The sequence below is a fragment of the Suricata suricatta genome, chromosome 8, assembly GCF_006229205.1.
Source record: "Suricata suricatta isolate VVHF042 chromosome 8, meerkat_22Aug2017_6uvM2_HiC, whole genome shotgun sequence".
Classification (NCBI taxonomy): Eukaryota; Metazoa; Chordata; class Mammalia; order Carnivora; family Herpestidae; genus Suricata; species Suricata suricatta.
The window spans coordinates 63,693,720-63,718,052 of record NC_043707.1 but is presented as its reverse complement, the minus strand read 5'-3'; the positions used below and the strand labels follow the sequence as shown (position 1 = coordinate 63,718,052).

The 24,333-nt window shown below is 37.3% G+C and overlaps 1 protein-coding gene across 4 annotated transcripts in view; it reads left to right on the top strand.

The window, feature by feature from the left end:
- The window catches only part of LOC115299071 (transmembrane protein 56-like), a 93,984-nt gene that overhangs the window by 45,390 nt on the left and 24,261 nt on the right, over positions 1 to 24,333 (top strand). For all 4 annotated transcript variants that reach the window (XM_029948363.1, XM_029948365.1, XM_029948366.1 and 1 more), the window contains 4 exons: positions 2,146 to 2,311; positions 6,168 to 6,257; positions 7,950 to 8,008; positions 10,227 to 10,321. In XM_029948363.1, the coding sequence (XP_029804223.1) occupies positions 2,146 to 2,311; positions 6,168 to 6,257; positions 7,950 to 8,008; positions 10,227 to 10,321 (410 nt within the window). The remainder of the gene's footprint in view (positions 1 to 2,145; positions 2,312 to 6,167; positions 6,258 to 7,949; positions 8,009 to 10,226; positions 10,322 to 24,333) is intronic.

The window sequence follows — 24,333 nt, the reverse complement described above, 5'->3', positions numbered from 1 at the left end:
CATACTCTCAAAGGTTCTTAATCTATGTCAGTAATTAGTGTTGTTTGGCTTTTTCCAGTTCCCCCTTTTTCCTGACTGATTCAGTGAATGAACAGAGGTACTTGCTGTCCACCAGAAGCCTTGGTTTTCCGGGGGAAATTTATAAAATATCCCTGGATTTGTCCTTGATTTGGCATGACTGATAAAGCAAGCAGCTGCTTAATAAGAAGCAAAGCTGAGAGAAGAACAATTTAATTAGCTTCTGTCTGTCGAGCCTTTAATAGAAGCCACAACTAGACTACACGGAGCTCTTTCATTTTAAATGAGACATTTTTGCAAAGGGAGACTCTCGGCATATCCCTCAAAGGCCCCAGTTAAGTGAAAGTAAATCTGTTGAAAATATAAAATAGCCAGGGTAACAAAGACTTAATAAAAACTCGCTGTTTTAGGAATAGGGAATTTCTTCATGGTGAGTTCGAGTCCTTTTTTTTTCTAATGTATTGGTTACATGAACAGTTCATAAAATGGATAATATCTAATACCTACGATGTTTTATAATACAAATTTTAGCAAATAGTAGTGAAAGAAATGCTCATTATATACATTGAATCCTAACAAAAGTAAATGAGTAGCTCACATCCAGCCGCCCTCCAGGATTAATGGGGGACTTATAGAACTCTTCGGGGCAAATCATCCCACATTTAAGATTAGACTATCCACTCTTTTCTGGTTACTGGCTTCGTTTTCGTCATTCATTGGCCCACCTGTCCTCCAGTTCCCATTTGCTTTAATCTTAGAAAACCGTTTTCCCTTTTACCTCTCACTTAGTGAATTATAACGATTAATTTATGTACAAAACTTAGTTTTATGTATTATTTGGTTAATATTAAGCCTCGGCTAAAAGATCACAAATGAAATTTTTTTACTACTCCAAAGCACATGTCGAATTAAAAAAAAAAGTAAATGAGCAATAAAGTTAATGGAACCTCCTGCAGAAGAATGGTACTATCGATATTTTCACTGAGAACACACACCAGAAAGAAAGAATGGGGAAGGAACTCATTACAGACACATGAGTTCTGTCAGAAGGGGCCCTGTGGGAGCCTGATTCTTATTACAAGGTCCTGGTTGGAAGGGAATGAAGTGGGGTTATTGCTCCCGCAGTCAATGACTTGGTTTTTCTCTAGTGAATTGGCTCCACTAGGCGACTTTATTTCTTCACATTAGGCGGCTGGAAATACGTATTGATTCATTTCCTTTTCGTTCGAGGGTCAGGTCCATCAAAGATGGAACCATTTCTAGAAATGCTGTATTTGCTAGATATGAGTAAATGCTTTGGTTTCTTTCGTTTGGTCAGAATGTTCCTAAGATTTTTAGGAGACAAAGTTCAGTTCAATGAGATGGAAAACATCCTTTGAGTGTGTATGTATGCACACTACTATTCTTTCTGCTAAGTCTACCCTTAAAATCTGAAACGCTTTTATAAAAATCTTTTATTTTAGAGATAAAAAGCCATGGAGGATTTTTGGTCCAAGGATGTGTGTGATTGCAGAATTATTTTTAAAAGTTAAATACTAATTTAAGTAGAAAAGAACCAGATGGTATTCTTCTTAAGATTTTAATTTTGTTTTAAATGTTTTTTATCTCACTGTACAATTAGTTTTTATAACATAATTATTTTTTGTTTTGCTATTATAGATAATGTCAGTTTTATTATGATTTTTGGCTTAATTGTTTCTTAGAAATTGCCTAATGAACTCATTTTGTAGATGAAATTGAGGCATACAGAAATCAAGTGATATGACTTAAGTTTAATTAAAAATTAATATTACTAAAAGAATACCTTTAGCTATAGTACTTGAAATTCCCTCTTAATATTAAATTCTAAGACTTAGATCATTTTGAATATCATGCTATTAAATTTGCCTTCTGAGCTTTATAATAGTGAGATATTTAAGATAATCAATTTTCCCCCTTTATTTTAATACAGATATAAGATACATGACAAATACCTGGTAGAGACTTTTAGTTTTTTAGTATTCTTAAATTTGTGCTAAATTAAAATAAATTACTAAAAATACAACCACATACTTTTTAAATTAAAGATTAATTTAGATTTATTATGAGCAATTTAAAGCAATTTATAGCCATCATTTCTTTTAACAGGTGGAAGAAATATGGATACCAACACCAAGCTGATCCTCAGCACTGTTCTTGCCAGCTTTTTCACCTTTCAGCTTCTTTTCCACTTTATAAGTTATTGGTTTTCAGCAAAAGTTTCTCCAGGTTTTAATAGTCTCAGCTCTGAAAAGAAGATTGAATGGAACTCAAGGTAAAGCATATGAAAATGTAATTGATTTTAAAAAGTTAGTTTTGTGAAATAAAATTATTTAAAATATTTCCAAAAACAATCTTTCCTTTAAGATGTGACAAAATTTAAGGTCAGATTTTTTTTTTAAGCCTATTTATTTATTGTAAGAGAGAGGCCGAGCATGCATCTGAGTGGGAGAGGGGCAGAGAGAGAGAGGGTGAGAGAGAGAATCCCAAGCAGGCTCCATGCTGCTAGCCCAGGGCCCGACTTGGGCCTTGAACTCAGGAACTGTGAAATTGTGACCTGAGCCAGTATCAGAAGTGGGACGTTTAACTGACTGAGCTGTTCAGTCGCCCCTAGGGTCAGATTTTTTTTATTTGACCTTAGGAATAAAAGGAAAATAAGTAGATAAATCTTGTCTGAGAAAATTCTAAAAATTCTTATATTGAAAGATGTGAAGAAAAATTGAACTTTCTGGGGAAGTATGGGAAGGTTACGTAGACTTCAGCTGATTGCAGAAATGCCGTTTTGCATTCTTCTCTGAAACATACATGATAACAAACACATGCTCTTTGGAAATGATAATGTAAGGAAACGTTAGTTAGGGCTGTGCGGAGCCTGTGTATCGTGTTGGCTGGCTCAGCCAGACTGGGGGCTGTGAGGCCGCAACACCGGAGAACCTGGTGTATGATTAGCACAACTGCATCTCTCTTTTAATGAACTTTTCATTATAATTCAGAGCCCACCGGATCGATTCTTTTGCTAAATTAAAAATTTCTTTTTGGATTTTTTTAAACAAAAATAAATGGAAAATGAGCCCTACATGTAAGCATATAGAAATCTGCAGGAGTTTTAATTTGTTGGTTTACAGTTATTTTGGTGTGTGTGCAACTCCTTAATCTTTTACTACATTTCAAACACAAAATGACTCTGACGACTGCTTCATGTACTTTAGAGTATTTCGCCCCCAAAATCACTGGCCATTTGCAAACTGCAGTGAATTGGAGCAATTCTGGGTATATTTTGTTGTTGTTACGTACTTGAATTTAATGCTAACTATAAAATGAATTCAGTAGGTCTCTAAAATCTGTATAATTGTTTTTTACTGAAATTTCCTTTTAGAATCAACTCCTGCCAAAGTCAAGGGATTGATCTGAGAATGGCCACATTTGACCAGAGTCAGTTTTGAGCTGTTTTTCATTTCCTTTTCACCATGGTTAGGGTAGGTAAGGGTATTTGAATCTTGGAGAGCAGCAAGCCAAAGAAATAGGGATGAGACAGAGAGAGAGGCAAAGGTGAAAATGGAATGAAATGAAATTGAAAAATACTTCGCATTATTCATTCTTATCACTGCCATTCTGTGATGCGTGGAATCACCATTTGGGAAAGTGAGTTCCTATTTGAAAAAGGAGTCTAGGAGTATAGAAGATTCATGACCCTACTCAAATGGTGTTTTCTCTCTTTTTCTCTCTATCAAATTTACTCCTGTTCCCACTCCAGCTTGGCTTACATGACACTTAAGCTGTGAGGTAGAGTGCAAAGAAAGAAAGAAATTAGCTGCTTTTTGAGTAAAGTACATGCATATGTCTTGAAATTCAGCTTCCAGTCTTAAAACACCAAGATGAATACAACCCACATAATTCTTCTAATAATCAGGAAAGTTTCTGAACAACTAGTTGTCTAAGTCCTATAGTAGAAGAAGGAGAAAAAAAACCCTCCAGAAAATTCCCACCTGAGAGATAGTTTAATTAATTATAAGTGATAAATTGCTATAATTCATTGTTGCTGTTTTGGAAAAGAAACACACTTGTAGGTATTATTTATATCTTATAATTAAAAAACATTTTCTTATATCCTTTTGTTTTCCTGTGGTATAGAAAGCCCAGTGGTGTTGCAATACTCCTAATTTTGAAATCTGCTTCTCTAATTTTTAACTCTTGTCTCTTTGAGCTAAATAATTTCTGTAGGTAATACTCCTGATACTTATGAATGATTAAATCTGTGCCTTTAAATTGCTGTTCTACAGTAGGTGTTATTTCCATTAGTTCACTGTCTTTTCATTAGCACAAACACTTCTTTTTAACCTTCTTTGAAAGAAGTATTTTCTTTTGGGTAGAATCTTGGTGTTTCATTTTAGACTGTGATGAATCTACATCTTGCTTTGCTAGGAATCTGATTTTAAAGAATACACTGTGAAATGTTTGCTAACAGAAGTTTCTGAATGTATAGACTTTTAATGCAGCATACAATACGTAAGCACAGGGTATTTGCTTTTCCTGCTCATTGTAGTGGGACGTCGTTTGAGCCAAGTAAGTTTTAACTTTTCTCTCATGAATTATATGCCATTTCCATCAGCTAAACATTTCTGATCCTTCCCATGTACCATGTAACATTTCAACACAAAAGGGAATTTGAGGGCTAAGTATCAGGAACAAAAAGTTGTCATGTCTCCAAGGGGAGACTTCCTGATCTAGGTTTACTAAACACTAGAGCAAGTTAGTAAGAGGTGGTGCTTTCCTTCATAGACTTTTTGAATGGCGATAGAATGCTGGTTGTATGATTATTTAAATGGAGTGTTTTCTTTGACATAGAGGAACTTAAATCTTAGACTGCTGTGTTAGGAATATAGGTGTGTTTGACATGAGAATTCCAGTCTTGTAAACCAGATAAACTGGGTTAATGATTCACACCTCAAAATGATCCTTTGGTATTACGAAGGATTCTTTGTTAGTGTCTTTAAATTAGTCAGGATTTTGAGCACTTAAGTATGATTTGGCTTAACATGATCTATCTACTTAGGACCACGTCATCTGTTAGATGAAGCACATTGCTTTTTTAAGTTACAGTAACATTTTCTGATATCAAGCTTTATATTAGTTGATATATATTACTGTTAAAGATTTGGGGTCATATTTTAGACAGAAGTTTATTGTACCCCATTAATTTCTAAAGAGAGAATTTTGATGTTCCTTTTGTCCTTTATTCTAATGAATTGAAAAGAAACTTCATTACTTGTCAACTTTTTCATTTTGTGAATAAATATACTGCAACCTATGTACAGTTCTTTAGCATATCCTAGAGTTTGTTATAAGTTGAATCATTAAATTATTAGCAAGATAATCGTCATAGAAACTGATGTTTTTCATCTAAATCATATTCCTTCTATAAAAGAAAATTCAGCCTGGAGTTTGCGAACATTTTGCTTTCACTTGAGCATTTCTTTTAAAAATAGATTTTCTGTATAAATCCATGGTCCCCAATTTTTCTATTTAGAAGTAGTTTCATAATAATGACAAAGAGGCACTAATAATAGCTGCTTCAGCTTTCTCATGGATTGGTTACAGGAATCAAGTACAGCAGTGCATGTGAATGTGCATTTAGCCCTGAAATCTCCAAGGTATTAAGTTTTCATTTCATGATCCATTCGAATCTTGGTTCACAGATAGGGAATTGGTTAAGGCCAGTAGATTTGGAAGTTACTCCTAACTGACTGGAATAGGAAACTCATGGCACAGCGATGCTTTTGGTGACAAAGCTTAGCGTCCGGTGCTGGGTAGTGGGCTCACCAGTTGCCGTCTGTCTGCACAAAACTCTGTCAGCTGCATCACCAGATGTGCTTCTGCTTTGGAACTTTTAACCAACAAGTGATTCCACAGCCTTCTAGCAGGAAATTGTAGACTTATGTATCCTTCTTGTTATTAAGTCCAAAGTAATGTTGTAGCCCTTGGATTTCTCAGTGGTGATTTTGTTACACTGTTAGAGCTACTTCTTTCCTATCTTAAAATGCTTCCCAGATTTCACTTCTTCAAATGTTAGTCTTGCCAGTTTTATGTTTATTGCAAAGAATCTAAAATTATTGCATTTTGTTTCTTTTCAGGGTGGTATCTACATGCCATTCTTTGGTGGTTGGGGTTTTTGGCCTCTACATTTTCTTTTTTGATGAGGCTCTAAAAGCTGATCCACTTTGGTAAGCTGTCTCTTTCCAATATAGTCCATTTGATTTATGTTTTGATCTTAATTATTAATAAGAACATTTCTTACTTTAAAACGGAAACGTATTGATGGTGCATAGCTTATTAAAATGCTTGTGCTCAGACTTCTTTTAGCAAGGTGCAATAAAATGATTCATTTTAGATTTGAATACAAATAATGAGGGCCACTTTTGCTAGTATTGCAATTGTTTTCGAAGACAGAGAATATTATGATAATGATGTAAACGTTTATACTGATTTAGTGAGTAAAACCAAGTTACTGTTACCATTGTTCTGAGCAAAAATGAATTGCTATTGAGATAGGCTAGTCAACTGGGATAATATCTTCTGATGACTCAGTTTTGTGTTTAACCCATCATTTGAGGCCGAAGGTTTAAAACGAGAATCATTCACATCCAGGTGAGAGGACTTTAGTACCACACCAGATTTGAAGCACTACTAATAACTGTGTTCAGCAATAATAGGATAATTTGTAAGATGATTATTTTCGAAAAAATTAAATGTTGCAATGGCAGAGATATTGCAAACTACTTCCTGGCGTTAGAGGAGAAGGCTTAGTTCAGCTTGGTTTGACAGATGCGGTATGTTTTGAGAAAGCACTGCGTAGGGATGCAGTAGATGTGGGCTCTGGGGGATGTGGGGTGACTTAACTTCTGACTCTTTGTTTGACTGCAACCAAGTCATTTTAATAAATATGGAATTATGTCCATCAGAATCGAGCCAGTATTGATAAATTTTCATCAGGAAAGTATTTTTCAGTGAATCGACTTAGTGAATTTAATTCCATGGTGAAGTTTTTGTGTAATCTACCTAAACAGTTTCTAAGTTTTTCCCCCCATAATTCTATTAGAGTAATATGATTGTCAACAGAACCAGTTCTTTTGCGAGATAAATTTTATGACAAAGATTTGATTTTTATCCTTACCAAACTTTTACCTTGTGTAGTTTTTTTATATTTTCACATTTTCTTTGATGCTGTAGTTTATTCCAGGTTCAATTTTCCCGAGCCATATTTTCAGATCAAAATTTGTAAAGAAGACAGGACATCTAACCTTTTCATTTGTATTTCAGTTTAATTTTGTGTTCATTTCACCAGTAGTTCACATTATAAGTCGGTTAAAAGACTAATAATTCATATTTGTTTCTTGGAGCAAAGATGATTATTAGGGAAAATTGTTGGACCTTGATATGTTTAGGTGTCAAAACAGGAGGATTAAGCTGTCTTGTTTCAGCCATTTTCCAATCGTGTGATAGGAGGTCGGTCTCTCCAGTCGTCAGCAAAATGATACCTATAATCGTATATTATTTCAAAATCCGGGGCAGACTAGATGATTTCTTGAAGTATTGAGTCTCTGATTTAGAATAAGGAATCAAAAACATCATCATCTGGAGTTCTGTTTGAATCCTTTCACAAACAAATCATATGAGAACATATTTTTAAAAAGTTATCTTTTGGTAAAATTGTTGATATAAAACTTTTAGCTCATGTAAGAAATTATGATCATTTGTGCAGTTAGAAGTATGTTACAGCTAACTCAGGGCCTTGTGGAAATGACAGTTCGCCATTCAAGATTCTATAGAAAGCATTTTGATTATACTCAGTAGAAAAAAATGTAGCTATAACCCATGTGCTAAAAAAAAGGAATCTTTTTTTTAAATATTTATAGGGGTGATTCATCGGTTGTGAAAGTGAATATCTCTATTGCTTCAGGCTACCTCGTTTCTGGTACGTGATATGTTGATCACTGTCTGCTTCTTTTTAAACTACTCGGGATTTTGCAAAGAATACATAGTCTATGCTTTTGGTTCATTTATTTGAGAAGTAGCTTTTAGGACTCATACAGAGGACAAAAAAATATCTGCTGTGATGGTGGAACATGAAACATTTTTTCTGTTGGCTCTCTGGTTCTCTCTGAAGATAGAGCTGCAGCGTGGAGGCTCAGTTAGGCCTGGATATATATATTTTTTAGTAGTGATGGTGCATTTTTGGCTTAAAGAGTCTCTCAGGTGGAAATCCTGGGAAACTCATGAAGCTAAGCCTCAAAGTCTCTCACCCGCAAGGGGCCTTGAAATGTGTTCCTGTGCTCCTGGTTTGTAGGGTTTGGGTGAAGTTTGCAGAGGGAAACTTTTAGCCGTAATCAGTTAAGATCAAGAACTCTTCCCATACCACCTTTCCCTCTTTCACATTTCCCCTTGTGGGGGATGAGGTGGGAAGAGCCTTTTACACTATGAGACAAAAGGAGAAAGTAAGTGAGGATTATGCCATCTAACCTTTTTGAAAAGACATTGTAGACCATCTCAGTAAGACCAAAGAAAGAACAGATCCCTGATTTGGACATTTTATAGAGAGCCCTATTTCATAATTTTCAAATTTAATAAATAGCTGACAGAAAATCCAACAAAAAATAAGGGGATATGAAACAAAAGTGATAAAGATGAGGGATGGGAATCAGTAGAAAATTTTCTCCCATCAAGAAGTTAATTGTGATAAAAAGATTAGATTGTACCCAAACAGTTATTCATTAGGAAGAAGAGATCAATTTTGAAATAATGAGTAGGCTGTTAGATTATTTGATGACCCAGTTAAAAGAAGAGTGATCAGGTGAAGACACTGGAAAACGATTTGCTTGTTTGGCACAAAATGTGCCATCATTGACCAGGATGACAGTCACAGAATTTATAGCGTGTGCCTCACGCACTGGTTGGTGAGTGTTGTCAGTTCGTAGAATAATCACCACCCAGAAGTCTCATATGAAAGAAACTTGATAAAGTTTTCCCCACATAAGATAATAATCTGAAGCGCTTAAAAATAAGAATTATGAACTGAAACAAACTTCTTTAAACCAAGCTGGATGAAAAGTGAACTCTATGGAAAATTTTCAAGGTCCTTACCATATAAATTGGTGACCAAAGAATACAGCCGAAACATGTAAAGATGTATCCAGTGGGGCATATCGTGCAGTTAATTACTAGCGTGACTTGCACATTTGTGCTGTTTGTTTTCTCTTTAAAATTTCTAATCTGCTTATTTCTGTTTATAAATATTCACAGCTAGTTTTGTATAAATATTCACATCACTAATTCTTATTTTATATAAAAGAAAGTCCCCGTGTTATATACGCTCCAACCCCATGAAACCTGAGTTCTCCTCTCGTTTACATCTATGATGGCCACTGTTTCCATGTCTCAACTTCACGTTTAACCGTTTGGTAAAGAAAATAACTGCAGTAACATTTTGAGGAGTTTGTTTTGTTAAACATTCTGTTTTGTTAAAGAAAGCTATTTTCTGAATCATGGTGTTTAGGTTCAGGATCTTTTAAAGAGAAATTGATGCCTCGGTGTCTTTCTTTGCATATCTTTTTAATAGTCCTAGTTCTTATTTTGGTTTTTGCTTTTTTTTTTTTTTTTTTTTTTTTTTTTTTTTTTTTTTTTTTTGCTATTTTGAATTAATATTTAATCACATCCTTTGTTAATTTTTAAATGTTGTTTGTTGAATTTGTCTGATAAACAGGTTGGTTATTATGTACTTTCCTTCCACCAGCTTATCTTTTTAAATTGTGGAGTAGTAAGTATCAGTCATTTAAGCTTACTTAAAAGTTGGTTTTATTCAGTAGTATTTCTGTTTTATTTAACTCCAGAAACAAGTTATTCATTTATACTTTCAGCAAATATATTACCTGTGAATATATTCAACAAATACATATTAAATATGTAAGCACTGTATTTGTTAGACTCTCACACTTGTTCGTCATCCTGGAGAAGTCACAGTAGAGTGGGGGAAACAGGTACTTTAAGGTGGGTGTTGTGACTTGTGCAGTATGAACAAAGCGGGGTGGGCTCAGAGTGGACTGTGACCAGTTGTCAGGAAGACAGAGTTAAATACACTTGAAAAGCAATACAGCCTTCTTCCTCTGTGATATCTCACTTATTTTTCCTTCTTTCAGATTTGTTGATTCTCATTTTGTATTGGAAAGTGATTGGTGACAAATACTTTATAATCCATCATTGCACAGCGCTGTTCGCATACTCCATTGTACTGGTGAGTGCCGGGACCTGCGGCAGCCTGACAGGTAGACGAGATCGGGAGTAATGCCTTACTGGTGAACAGAAATCTAAACATCCAGTTCCCAGTGTGTCAGGACTGCCTGCAGATGCATTCAGGGCTCACACTTGTGATAGGTTATCTTGTTTATTAGCAAAAATAATTACATGTGTGTTTTGTATCCGTGTATCTGTTTGGATTCATAAAATTTAAGAAAGGCAGATGACCCAAATTTCTTGAATTTTCACTTTAGACTTTTAGGATTGTGTATATATTGGTATTTGCCTGTATTTCTAGATGCGATTATGACTGAACAGCCAGAGCTGAGGGTAGATTCTTGTGTAACTAGCTACAGTTTTCTTCTCTGTCCAATTCCTGTACAGTTACATGCATGTACATAATTACATATCAATAGGCTGGCGCAGTGGGGGAGTCTTGCTCAGAGACGTCATCAGAATTCCAAGACCGAGCCGATAGCGGATACAGCAAATCTCAGGCAGTAATGCATCTTAAATTTTAGATCTAAAATCACTTTTCTACATTACACATTCGTAAATTAGCAGCTTTATATCCCTTTTACAGTAGATAGGCTTCTTCATAATGAGTTATTTTTCAGTCAATCTAGATATACCAACAAGCTCCAAATAGATATTTGTAAATAATAGATACATGTAAACCAGAATATGCTAGTATACATTTTATGTAATAGTTGCGGTATACCATTTCATGTTTTTTCCTTTTTAAAACTTAGATATAACCTCTGGCTTTTTTTTTTCCTACTTGGTATTGCTAAAATCGTTACATTAACAGACATCTGTGACTATTTGGAGGGTTTTAAAAAATTAATGTGTATTAATATTCTTCTATTTTTCTTTATATTGGCCTGCACAAAGAGAGCTGGTGAATAAGATGTCAGTTTGGCAATGTTTCTGCAAGAACCAGATGTATCAAAATATCTCTCTGTATCACACACTTGAAGTAATAAATCTAAATAGTTAATATGAGTATTAAAAAAAAACTATGCTGGGGCGCCTGGTGGCTCAGTCGGCTAAGCCTCTGGCTTCGGCTCAGGTCAGATCTTACGTTCGTGGGTTCGAGCCCCACGTCAGGCTCTGTGCTGACAGCTAGCTCAGAGCCTGGAGCCTGCTTCCGGTTCTGTCTCCTTCTCTCTCTGCCCCTCCCCCTCTCATGCTCTATCTCTCTCTGTATCAAAAATAAATAAAACAAAAAAAAATTAAAAAAAAAACTATGCTGGTTTTAATGCTATAAATAAGTGCGTATATATACCCAAAACATATTCCTTAATCACTTTATTTTTCTGAAGCAATATGCTATTTTTAACTGGCATTTCCTACTGTTTGTCTTCTTTTTAGATTTTAAATGATTATAGGTAGTTATAAAATAGAGACTCTTACCTTTTACAGGTCTTAAATATTTGATGCACAAGCGCTTGTTTCGTAAACACTTGCTAACAACCATGAGAGCTGACTAACAAAACGCTGGTTAAATCTGGAAGACTGTGTGGGCACCGTGTGAGGTTAAGATCCTGCTGCAGTGTAGAAGTAAGGTTTCCGAACATGAGTCACAAATAGCCATTGTGCTATGAAAAGAATATAAGCCGGTGAAAGATAGCAGGTCCCTCATGCGGGTTTGTAAACGCGGAGACCTGAGCTGCTGTTGTGGCTTGGCCGCTGCGTTCCGGGCTTGGCGAATGGCTGGCTGTGCCTGCCTTGGCAGGTCGAGTATTTATATGGGAGAATACTGTTTTCTCCTTGGACTTTTATGCCTTTATAAAGAAAACCCAACAAAGTGCATGCTGGATTCTTTTAAGAAAAGAAATCAACTCTTGCTTTATTTAGTTAAGGTGATCAGAAAATCAACTGCAGTGTTCTCTAGAGGTGATTGGGTTTTCGATGTCTTCCTGTGTTCTGTTGTATGAAATAAATGACTGGTATGAAGTAAGTCTATCTAATTAAAGTGAGTCTATTCATAGGGAAACAGAAAAAAATTAGAAACTAATAAGTGTTCAGAGATATAACGATCCTGTGTCATTTACAGATTTTATATTTCCTATTTGACTATAATGATTCCCAGGTCATTTTGTGCAGTTTAAGGCTAACAAAATAACAACAACAACTACTACTGCTATTATTTTGTATAAACTCTTGTGAAATTCTTCACTTATGTGATGAGAACTGGTATTTGGCGAGCGCTTTGACTTGATATGTGTGAGACTATTTGAGGTGTTCGAAGTAACTGAAAAGATTTTCTGATTGTAACTAAATGAAACTTAATGTGGAAAATGGAGGCAACTTATCCATGGGTTTTAAACGTATGCTCTACTGAATAGTTGAAAAGTAAGAGTCTTCTAGATTTAGGTTATGCAATAAGTTATATGTAGGTTATATAGTGTTTTGATCACAGTTGGCTTTTTTTTTTAACCTTTCTTTAGTATATTTACTGGCATTTAAAAATTCTCTGGGGGAATAAACTAGAGCTTAAGGAACCTTCCATCTATATAAAAAGGTAAAAATCCTACAGATTTTCCCTAACATTCAGCTTTTTGCCCCTCTGTCAGGATACTCATTATCCGGGAAAATAGGACAGGGTCTCTTATAAAGGATTGAACACATTTATGCTTTAAATTCTCTTTTTAAGGATAAACCACTGTCTTTTGTACTCCCATGTGACCTCTCTGGTAGCCTTAGTTTTCGTCTGTGTTTCTTGTGAATCACCCTCTCTCCCCGGTCAAACCACACCTCTAGATAATGAGTTCTATAACACTGGAAAACACTTAAATTTGAAAAGGAAGGCACTGCTGCACAGACTTCCCCCAACTCTTCTGCGCGGGTACTTTGCCCTGGAGCCCGATCATTACGCCATCAGCTGCATTTTAGGGAGAAACTTTGGTTTCAGAGGCTCGCAGTGCATTTATTTGAGGGTATCAGGTACAGCGCGAGTACCCTGAAGGGGAGACCTTGTTTCTTGTTTAATGATCTGCCCCAGCGTCCGCATTTTAAAGACATTTTGGGAGGTGGTATGTCGGAAGTGGTGCTGAGAAATGAAAGACCATATGTCAGATATGGTCAAGTTGTCATTTTTATCAGGAGATAAAGAAAAACAAGAATTAGAAAAACATTGGTCTTAGGTTTAGTCTAAAGAATTTCCACAACAAGGCGATGCAAGCCAGCCACAAATGCCGGGACTCACTAAGAGTTTATCATTAACCGTGTTAAACTGTTACATGTTTTAGGATGGTTTGAATGGTGTTGCCTATTCTCAGTTACGCATAAATACTGTATTTCCTCCTTTTCTCCCCTGAAGATAGCCTTAAAGAAGAATTTTCGGTAACTGTCATGACTGCTCTGTTATAGCAACATTTTAAAAGTTATAAAATTTCAAAAATTAACTTTTATTGACTAGGTAGGTATTAAAATAGCCACCTACTATATAGCTTACGAAAGCAAGATTCAGTAGTAAGGTCAGTGTGATTTCTATTTCCTACTAAATTTGCATAGGATAAAACATGTTAGGGGCACTTGGGTGGTTCATTCAGTTAAGTATCCCGATTTTTGGCTTCAACGCTGGTCATTATCTCACGGTTAGTGGGATCGAGCCCTGCTTCTGGCACTGCCCTAACATCAAGGATCCTGCGTGGGATTCTTTCTCTTCCTCCTCTGTGTCCCTCCCTCATGCACGTGCTCTCAAAATAAATAAACTTAAAAACATAGTAAATATTTAAATCAAAGAAAATATTTTAAAAACTGGAATAACATGTTAACTTTTTTTCTACTGTAATAAAAGATTGTCAAAATATTGTCATCTTACACCGTAATGAGCAATAGATTAGCAGAAATCTTAAAAATTGTTTTACTGTTATTTGTATAGTTTATTCAAATCTGCCTACAACCATAATTAAACAGCTTGTAACTCATACTACCAATTGAGGGGTTTAATCGTGGTAAAAATGTTAAGTGGCCATTTAAAAAAATAATGTGTGTTATATATGTATGTGTGTATATGTAAAGACATGTACATATATAGGGGTGAAAGCAAATGTGTTTGGGTTTCGAATTTGTTTTTTTAATGTTTGTTTATTTCTGAGAGAGGGGGATGGGCAGAGAGAGAGGGAGACAGAGAACCCCAAGCAGGCTCCCCACCACCAGTGCAGAGCCTGATGTGGGCTTGATCTCACAAACTGTGAGATCTTGATCTGAGCCAAAATCAAGAGTTGGATGCTGAACTGACTGAGCCACCCAGGTGCCCCTAATAGTTACTTTTTATTTAGAATATCTGATGTGACCATTTCCCATATTTTAGGAATATAACAAGCCTCCTTAAGGCCTCCCTCCATTTTGGTTTAGGAAGAGTTCAAGGCTACCTCTTCCTTGTTCTGTGGTTGCTGCTTCATTCTTTTTGGGTGTGGAAAAGTGTCCCCTCAGATTTGCATAGTTGGATCATTTTAGCAGAAGTGTCTCGCTTTCTTTCCCTAACCTGGCTTGGCTTTTGAAGCCTGTTTCCTTTCAGTACCAGGAAAGGACATAGTTCATATATTGGACTTACGTGTGAAGATAAAATAGATGTTAGCCAAGAGGATTGCCATGTCTTCCCAGGTCAATATTTTGTTCTTAATTAGATTTTTATTTTTATAGTTTATGTGCAGTGCAGCTAGTGATTTTATTTCTTAATTAAATTTGAAAAACAATATTATCCTATGATTCTCCTTGTACGATGTGCTAGAACAGTCTAATCCTTGGACACAGAAAATAAGATAGCTACCAGGGGCTGGGTGGAGGAGGCATTGTAAAGTTACTGTTGAATGGGGGAGTTTCCTTTTGGGGATATGAAAAGTTCTGGAGACAAACACTTAAAAGTAGTTAAAAGGGTAAGTTTTATGCTATCTATAGTTTACCACAGTAAAGAGTTTTTTTGGTTTGTTTTTTTGGTTTGTTTTTAAACAAGCTTATCAAACGACTGAAACAAGGTTAGGAAGGGGAACTAATACTATTCTGGATGAATAGTATCACATTTTTAAAAAGTTTCAGGCTGGAGCAGTAGGCTGAAACAAATAGGTGGAACCTAATAATGATACATGTTAGGTTTTGCGGTTAGGTGTGACGAAGTCTAAGTGGGGAGGAATGATCTGGAGGTGATAAATGACCACAACTTCAGTTGGGCCATTAGCATGTCACATCTGCTTAAAAAGAAGCCTGTTTTCAAATTTAGACTCTATTAGGGGAGGCATAACATTCCAATTCAAACAAAAATTATAGTTTCCCCGGGTTAAACCACACCCAAACTCATTATCTAGAGTCCTTGACCTTGCATGCACTGGGGGTGGGGCAAGGGCTGCCAGATAACAGAGCAGAGATTAGATTAGGAAGCTATTGTCCTAAGACAAACAATTGAAGGACGCTGAGAGGTTAGCCCACAAACGATAAATTGTAAGACTGGATGGTTTGGAAAGGTCGTTGGGAATGTGAGAGAACTATTAAGTGGAGAGAATGGATTTATTCTGGATTAATTCAGGAGTTAGAACTAGGACCTTTGGGGTCACCACCCTGATACACAGAAGTTTCTTAGAACCTGTGAATGTCCTTTTCTTTAATACCAGAAGAAAAAATATTCTGTTCTTTCAGTTAGCATTTAGGATGCCCTTCACGGAGCTGATTAAAAAGTTGAAATGTGTGTGTGTGGAGGGGGGGGAAGAACGAGGACCTTTGGGGTCAGTAAAAGCGAGGTAGGCAAAACTTCTGTTTTACAAAAGAGACACCCTGAGTACATAGAAAATTGTAACAATGGCCTTTCAAAGTAGCTCTTCTACCATAAGATATCTTCAATCAGATACTAAAATAGATATAATAAGTAGAAACTTTGAGTAGGAGTTTGTACTAAAGAATCTTGGAAGTTTTATTTTAATTATAAGATTCTGTGATTCAACTGTTTGATTTGGTTCTAATGCTGGGGGTGAGGCAGTGGGCAAGTAAGAATAAGCTAAGTTATGACATCAGGTTCCTAAGTAACCTCGAAGGAAGGGGTGAGAGCAGCCGGCCCGCCAGTCCATTTGTTTCCTGGGAGAAAGGGAGGGGAACCTTGTCAGCAGCACCTTTGGGTAAATGGAGCACTGACGTTGGGTAGGAGAGGAGACCTTACCTCTGGAATGCCTTTAAGATGACCCGTGGTAAAGAGAGCACAGGAAGGTGAGGCCTGCCCCCTTGGAGAATGTCATGCACACTGTACAGCTTTCTGAGGGCACAGAATGGACATGAGAGTGTGGGGAACGTGGTGAACCTCACTCGGTCGAGTGTTGCTATCTTCTGGGCTGGAGTTGCCTGTTCAGCACAGGGAGGACCTGACTTACCAGCTGCCAGCTGTCCTGCACCTCTCTCCGTGTCCTCTGAATTATTTGATGGCCTGTACCCTTGGAACATTTAGTAAAACTCAATATCAGGAAAGATCACCATTTCACATGAGTGTGATTTGGCAATCATCCAACCCTGTGAGTTCGCTCAGACCTTCAATTATCTCGTAAATAAGTAATCAAAAACCTTTAATGATTAAAGTTTAGCAAAAAGTTATTAAATACGGTATGGGTTTTATTCCCAAATGTCACTTTTAGATCTATGGTATTCTGAAAGGGGTTTCCATGGAATGTGTTAAGGCTCTGGGTCCGTGCAATAGCCTAGAAACAAGCACCTCACTATTGCTCCTGTGGAACACAGTCCTAGTTGTACACCAGTGTCCAGTGTGGGATGCTCAGGACTTCTCTCCAGCCCTAGCGGTGGGAAAGGGTGGCCATCCACTCATAGCATGTAGCCCCATGTGCTAACAGTAGTAGGTGCCTAATACTTTGAGTTCTCTTTCTTTCATCCCTTCTAAAGCCCTGACCCTAGCCGCTCTCAGCTGTTAGAAAATTAAATTTCCCATGGGAAGAGAATCCAGATTTTCATAATCACTGGCTAAAAGAAGAATTTTCTTTTAAGCTCCGGAAGGGATCAGACAAATCCTGTTTTGTTTTCCCCCACAGAATCACATAGAGGCCAAGGCAAGTATGAGATTTACTACAGGCAGAGAGCTCCTTAAAGCTAGATGGCAGAGGGGGAAAGGCCATATTGACCAGAAGTGAATTGTGAGTTTTGTCATAATTTACAAACAGGAAAGTATCAGAATTTGTAATTTATTTGTCTAAAAATATGAGAGTAGACTTAAGCCTGTTCGTTGAATAACATCCATCTCATTTGTATTTCAGTAGGTTTTCCTGAGTAGGAGAGAAGGGGATAAGGTAACGAGGAATTACACGTAACCTAAAGCTTATCTAATGGTTACCCTGTCACACCTAATGCTGTCACAGGTATACTGCATGAAACAGGTGATGAGTCATTGATATACCGGAGCAGAAAATACATAAGCAAGACTGAAGCATAGTTCTCCACTCCTGGTTGGTTTTGAATGAAGGAGCTCGGCGGAATTCCATTAGGTAGCTAAGATTTAAGCGTAGGAAACTATCAAAAAATTCAAACAACACATTGCCTTCTGATAAATCGGTAATGCTATAACAATTTAGGGAATGGAAAGATGACTCTTAATTTCTAGTAATTATTTTGGTCTGAATATGGATATATGTAAAAAAAAATCTGAGTCTGTTGAAATATAGGGCTTACTAGGTCTAATGTTTTCTAGATCTGATTCTTCAGAGATAACTACTGACCATAGTTGATATATATTTTTGCAGTGAATATAAGTTGTACATAAATTTTCATATATATATGCGTTTTTGAATTTTCTACGAGAGCTTTTGAGATAGATGGGACTTAACCTCTGACATATACACACACGCACACACACACACACACACACGCACGCACACACGCATGCACATAAAGTCGTTTAGATTAGCAGGAAAAAGTGGGGAAGGCTTCCTAGACCAGAAGACATGAGGAAAATCACTGAGGAGAAGAGGTCAACCCTTCGGAGGTAATAGTAAGGACTGGGGTGTCAGCATGGACCTCTGTGGACTTGGTAGTGGTTGTATGTTTGGATGAATAAGATGGAGTCAACTTCCCAACCCACCAGACTTGCATTTTTCCTTTTCATGGAATTGTAGGCCTGTTGGCCAAAAAGAAAAACTTGATACAACTGGCATACTAGAAAGATAAGGCTGATGGTTATATGTAGAAAAACTACTGTGTGGGAGAGGAAATGTTGTAGGAGGTTATTGGAGTAATAGATTCTGAAGAATTTAATTTTGGTAGTTATGGTGGTGGTCAGGTTAATGAAGAAAAAAATCTTAAAACCATTTTGTAGTCAATAGAGCAGGGTTTGGATTTCACAGGATGAAGGGAAAGAAGAGGGCAAAATGGCTCAGAGCACTAGAGGGATGTGATTACCATGGAAGGACATGGGAGACCATTTGGGCAGAAAGCTACTTTGCAATGGTGTGAGACTTTGTGGCAATAGCACTCTCTCCCAGGGGAAAGGGACCCGTATGTATTAGAAGTAAGGTTGGTCTTGTGGAGGCAGGGGCAGGGACCAGAAGAAGGACGATCCTCTAAAAGAGGCAGAGGACAACTTCAGAGGGGTAGAAAGAGAACCACAAAAGTGTACATTTGGAAAACCAGTGATTAAGGCCCCTTATAGCAACACTGTAAATTGAAAAGGGGTGCCTGGGTGGCTCAGTTAGTTAAGCAGCCTACTCTTGTGATCTCACAGCTCGTGAGATGGAGCCCTGCATCGGGCTCTGTGCTGACAGTGTGGAGTCTTCTTAGGATACTCTCTTCCTCTCCCTCTGCTCGCTCGCTCTTGCTCACTCTCTCAGAAATAAATAATCTTTGAAAGCTATGAAAAATGTCTATGCAGAGGCCACTTGAAGAAATTAATTAGGCAAGTCATTTGTTTTTATTTGAAGGTTAGAAAATATTGACAAGCAAAAAGAAAAAATAGTGCCCAAACCCCACAACCCAGAGATAACTATTTATATTTACTTAATTACCATTTATTTACATTTAGGGATGTATTTCCACTTTTTTCCTATGGGTGTCCTATGCATGAGTCAAAAATAGCATTCTGTGTATGATTATGTCTGACAAAAATGGGATCAAAATTTAAAATTTATTTTACATATTGGAGTATTGCATACAACAAAATAACTCTGGTAATCTTATGTCAGAAAGCAAGGAGCCCATCAAAGACTAATGGGTTGTGTCAAAAAGACACACGAACCAACATGAAGGCTCTCTTATTGGCTAAAAGTGTGACATTTTTAATCATCAATTAGAATAACTATTGTGGCCATTGACAACCATCGATTCATGAGTTCTTAATTATATATATATAAAGAAAGTGGGATAGTTCTTGGTGGGATCTCTCATGAGGGTGCTCTTAGGTAGCATTTGGGACTGGAGTCCTCCAAAGGCTTAACTGGGTTGGAAGGGGCTCATTCCAGTGGCTGGTAATTGATGCAGGCTCTCTGCTGGGAACTCAGAAGGGCTGTCACCTAAGCGCCCAGATGTGGCCCATCCATCTGGTTGGGCTTCTCCTGACTGAGCTTTTGAAAACCCAGAATGCTACTTCTACCGCATTCTGGTGATCAAGTGAGTTCCCTAGAGCAGCCTAGATTCAAGGGGAGGAAAATAAGACCCCATTTCTTCATATGAGAAGCACTGTGCACATATAGGAAGGGAAAGAAATGATGGTGGCCATTTTTGGAGACCATCATGCATGTCTTATTTGTCAATGTTGGATAACATTTATTATCTTCTCACTATGATAAGAACTTAACTCTCACATCTCTGTTTGCTTTCCCTTCATCCTTTCAGTGTCATTAAAGGAATTTTAGTTTCTAAGTTCCTCTGAAAACTTTCATTTCCAGTTCCATAGCACCTCGATACTTTCTAAGGGGCAGGTATTAGTGTTCCTGTGCTACTTTTTGTGTCTAACCACTACTTCTCAGTTTGTCATTTGTACTTGGGGGGGAGGGGCGGGTTGTATTGTCAAGGTTTTGAACTATTTTATGAACTTTTATTCCATAATCATGCTACGCTCTAAGTTTTCCTGTACATCTAGTTGATCCTACAAGGAGAAAATAAAAAAACGTGCTTATGACAATTATATTAAAATAGTTGACTGTACAAGCAAGATTACATTTCCTGTCTAATTTTTGTTTAGAGTTTCCGAGGTCTCCCTTTTTTCTTGCAACATATTCTTTGCCTTTATTTGAGTTGTTCCATATTCTCAAGGATAGCATCACATCTCTGAGATCGTCTTTTCCCAGATACCTGTCCTTGGTGCCCTCCGTTGTCCACTCCAGTCTGAACAGATTGCTCTCTAGGTCTGCCTCCGAGTGTCCTGGGCTTTCTGCCATGACTTTCTTGGTTTGGGGCAACTGTTTCCTGGATCCCATGTGTGTCTTTCTTGGTTCACTCACTCATTGTGCTGCAGCATAACCTCAAATGATTCCCTAAGGAAGAGTATGAAGGAGGTAAATTCTCTTAAGTCTTTTGGAAGTTCTGAAACTGTTTTTTATTATCAAGCCATCTGGTTGGATCATTATCTCTATTGGCAGCATGTGGGTATATAATCATATTTGACCAATTTCCTATTGTTATACATTTGTTCTGAGTTTCACTGTTATATATAACTTGCGTGAACATCCTTATATCTTTTCACATTTGTGCCATACACAATTATTTTCAAAGAATAATTCTGTAGAGAGGAAATCCTGGGCAAGTGGTATGGACATGTTCTGCTAAAATTCTCTTTGGAAAGGTTACCCTGTGCCTTCAAAATGATGTATGTGCATGTGTGACTTTACTGGTTAATGTGTGGCGATTATTCTGTGTAAACAATTTTTTTTCCACCAAGAGATTGGTGGTTTTTTGTTGTTTTTTTTTTTTTAAATTGTCTGAAGACTGCCAGTTAATAAGGTTCAGAAACTCTGAAGGGGGTAGACCAGAATTTTCTGAGCAAATTGGAAATGGTCCCTGGAAAGAAGATAGACATGAATGGTCTTTAGATATTTGAAGGGTTGTCATGTGAAGAAGAGATTTTGGATTACCAGGATCAGTCGTAGGACTGGCAGATGGAAGTCAGAGATGGTGCAGTAGAGTTCTGGAGCTCTGGAATAGCACTCCCAGGAGGGAGTAGACAGCTCTGGATCATGCTACACTTCTCACCGTGGAGTTGTCCCTGCTGAAAGGCAAATTGAAGAGCTTTCGTAGATGGAAATAAAAATTCTGTTGTTAATAGAACTAGGCCATCTTCAGAGTCCATTTCAACCCTCCCACATCATGATGGTAAGAAACATAAAGTTGTCATGAATAGAGTGACATTTGGGTTGGGTTAAATATAGTTGTGAAGTACAAAGTTGGTGTAACCTATTTGGTAGATAAAATAGTTCATCCTTGGAAGCATTTATTTTCCTTTTCAAGCTGGTTTTTTTTCTGCAACAATTACAATGTAACATTAACCGCTTTTTGAGGAGTGATGTATGGACATAATTTATGTTTTATCATGAAATAGCAATAATGAACCTACATTCAGTCCTCACGAATTGTGATGGTGACTGTCATTCTTAGCATCCCTTTCTGCTCATCATTCAGGCTGAGCCCTTAGTCCTGTGACATCACCCAGCTGTCAGTGAGGTGAAGGCTTCTACATAGATAGGTTGGCATTGGCCCTTTTGGGACTTGTTCTTCCGCTTAATTAATCTTCTGTATAATCATTATATGAAAAATTACTAGGTTCACTTTCATTTTTAACTACAAAATATTTTTCCACCTTTTTACTTTTTATTTATTTTATTATTTTATATTTTTTAGAGAGATAATTGGAGAGCAGGGGAAAGGGACAGAGAGAGAGCGAGAATGAATCTTAAGCAGGCTCCACACTCTGCATGGAGCCCAACGTTGGGCTTCATCCCACAACCTTGGAGTCATGACCTGAGCTGAAGTCAAGAGTTGGATGCCCAACCGACTGAGCCACCCAGGTGCCCCTTTTTCCACTTTTTGAATGCCTTTTCTATTTTCATATTTTTCTTGGTTGCTATTAGTACATATCTTATTCTCGCATCAGTTCTGTCAAAAAGATGGTATGATACCCATTTTACAAATGGAGAAACTGAAATTTAGATCAGTTTCACCTTTGGCCACCCAGGAGTGCTAGGGTTCAGATCTTGGCCTTCATACCTCAGGCTTGTGATCGTGTCCGAACTATCCCTGCCTCCCCAGACTTAAGAGTTTAATTATCAGAATGAATTGCCCAAATAGAATAAAGGTTTGAAAGAGTCTAGCTAGCAATCAGCCAGCCAATAAATATTTCTGGAAATTCTGCCATCAACAGTGGGTTATAGTGGTTCATAGACACTTACATTTATCAGTTAATTCTGTCATTTCACTGTTTCATAAAATGGAAGATGAGTGTGGTGGGAGGGGCAGCCATACACTCCTAATAGCAGCTCTTTAAAAAGTCTGCACCACAGGACACCTGAGGGGCTCAGTTGGTTAGGCGGCTGACTTGGGCTCAGGTCATGATCTCGCGGTTCCTGAGTTTGAGCCCCACGTTGGGCTAATTTATGCTGACAGCTCAGGGCCTGGAGCCTGCTTCAGATTTTGTGGCTCTCTCTGTCTCTCTCAAAAATAAATAAGCATTAAAAAAAAAACAAACTATGCGCCAGACTTCCAGAGATATGGAAATGGGGTTTGAGAAATTCAGGAATAGCCACAAGTCATGCAGTGAAGAAAGGGATTCTCAGTTTGCTGGCATGCTCCTTGATAGCCACCTTCTAGCTATTTTCCTTCTGATCCATCGCTGTCATGCAGATCTCAAATTCTCCTACCTCCTTTTATTTTTTCAATTGAAGTATAGTTGACATATAATATCCTATTAGTTTCATCATGATTTTTGTTTTTATTTATACATTGCCAAATGATCTCCATATTAAGTCTAGTATCATCTGTCACTGTATGAAATTATTATAATATTATTAACTGTAGTCTCCTTGCTGTACACTACATCTTTATGAGTTACTTATCTTATAACTGGAAGTTTGTACCTCTTACCCCCCTTACCTTTCCATTCTGTTAGCCCTCTGCCCCTCTACTAACAACCCTCTCCTCTGTCAACCATCAGTTTGTTCTTCGTATCTAGAATCTGTTTCTTTTCCCTTTTGTTTGTTCACTTGTTTTTGCTTTTTTTAGATTCCACATATAAGTGAAATCATATGATATTTGTCTTTCTCTGTCTGACTTATTTAATGTAGCATAAAACCCTCCAGGTCTTGTCCATCCATGTTCTCACATATGGTCATTCTTTGATGACTGAGTAATAATAGGCCATTGTATGCAAATATCACGTCTTGTTTACCCATTCATCTATTGATGGGCACTTCAATTGCTTCCATATCTTAGTTGTTGTAAGTAATGCTATGATGAATATAGGGGTGCGTTGGTGTTCTTGTTTTTTTCAGGAAAATACCAACAAGTGGAATTGCTGGATCATATACTAGTTTTATTCTTAATTTTTTGAGGACCCTCCATGCTGTTTTCTACAGTGGCTGCATCAGTTTATATCCCCACCGACAGTGCATGAGGGTCCCCTTTCTCCATACCAGCACTTAACTTTTTGTCTTTGATACTAGCCAGTCTGGTGAGAGTGAGGTGATGCTCCCCACCTCTTACTTGCCTACTTGCTTCTTTCTGTCTTGTTTCACTCATCTAAATGTAGTTTTGAAGATTAAATATCAGACCTTTTTTTTTTATCATAACACATTTCTGATGACCTCTAGTTCTTTTCTACTGATCTCTTTACAAAATTAAAACCTGGATATTTTTCTCCTTTTAGAATGGACTACTAATATTCTCATCAGAGTGCTCACCCACTCAAATAGCTTTGCAAGACTCTTAGGAATTGGTTTCAGAGGTGATTCTCCTTGCTTCACACTGAGGAGTATGCGAGGTTCAACTCAGGAAATATGCACCAGGCACTGTACTAGGCTTTATGGATAGAACAGTAAA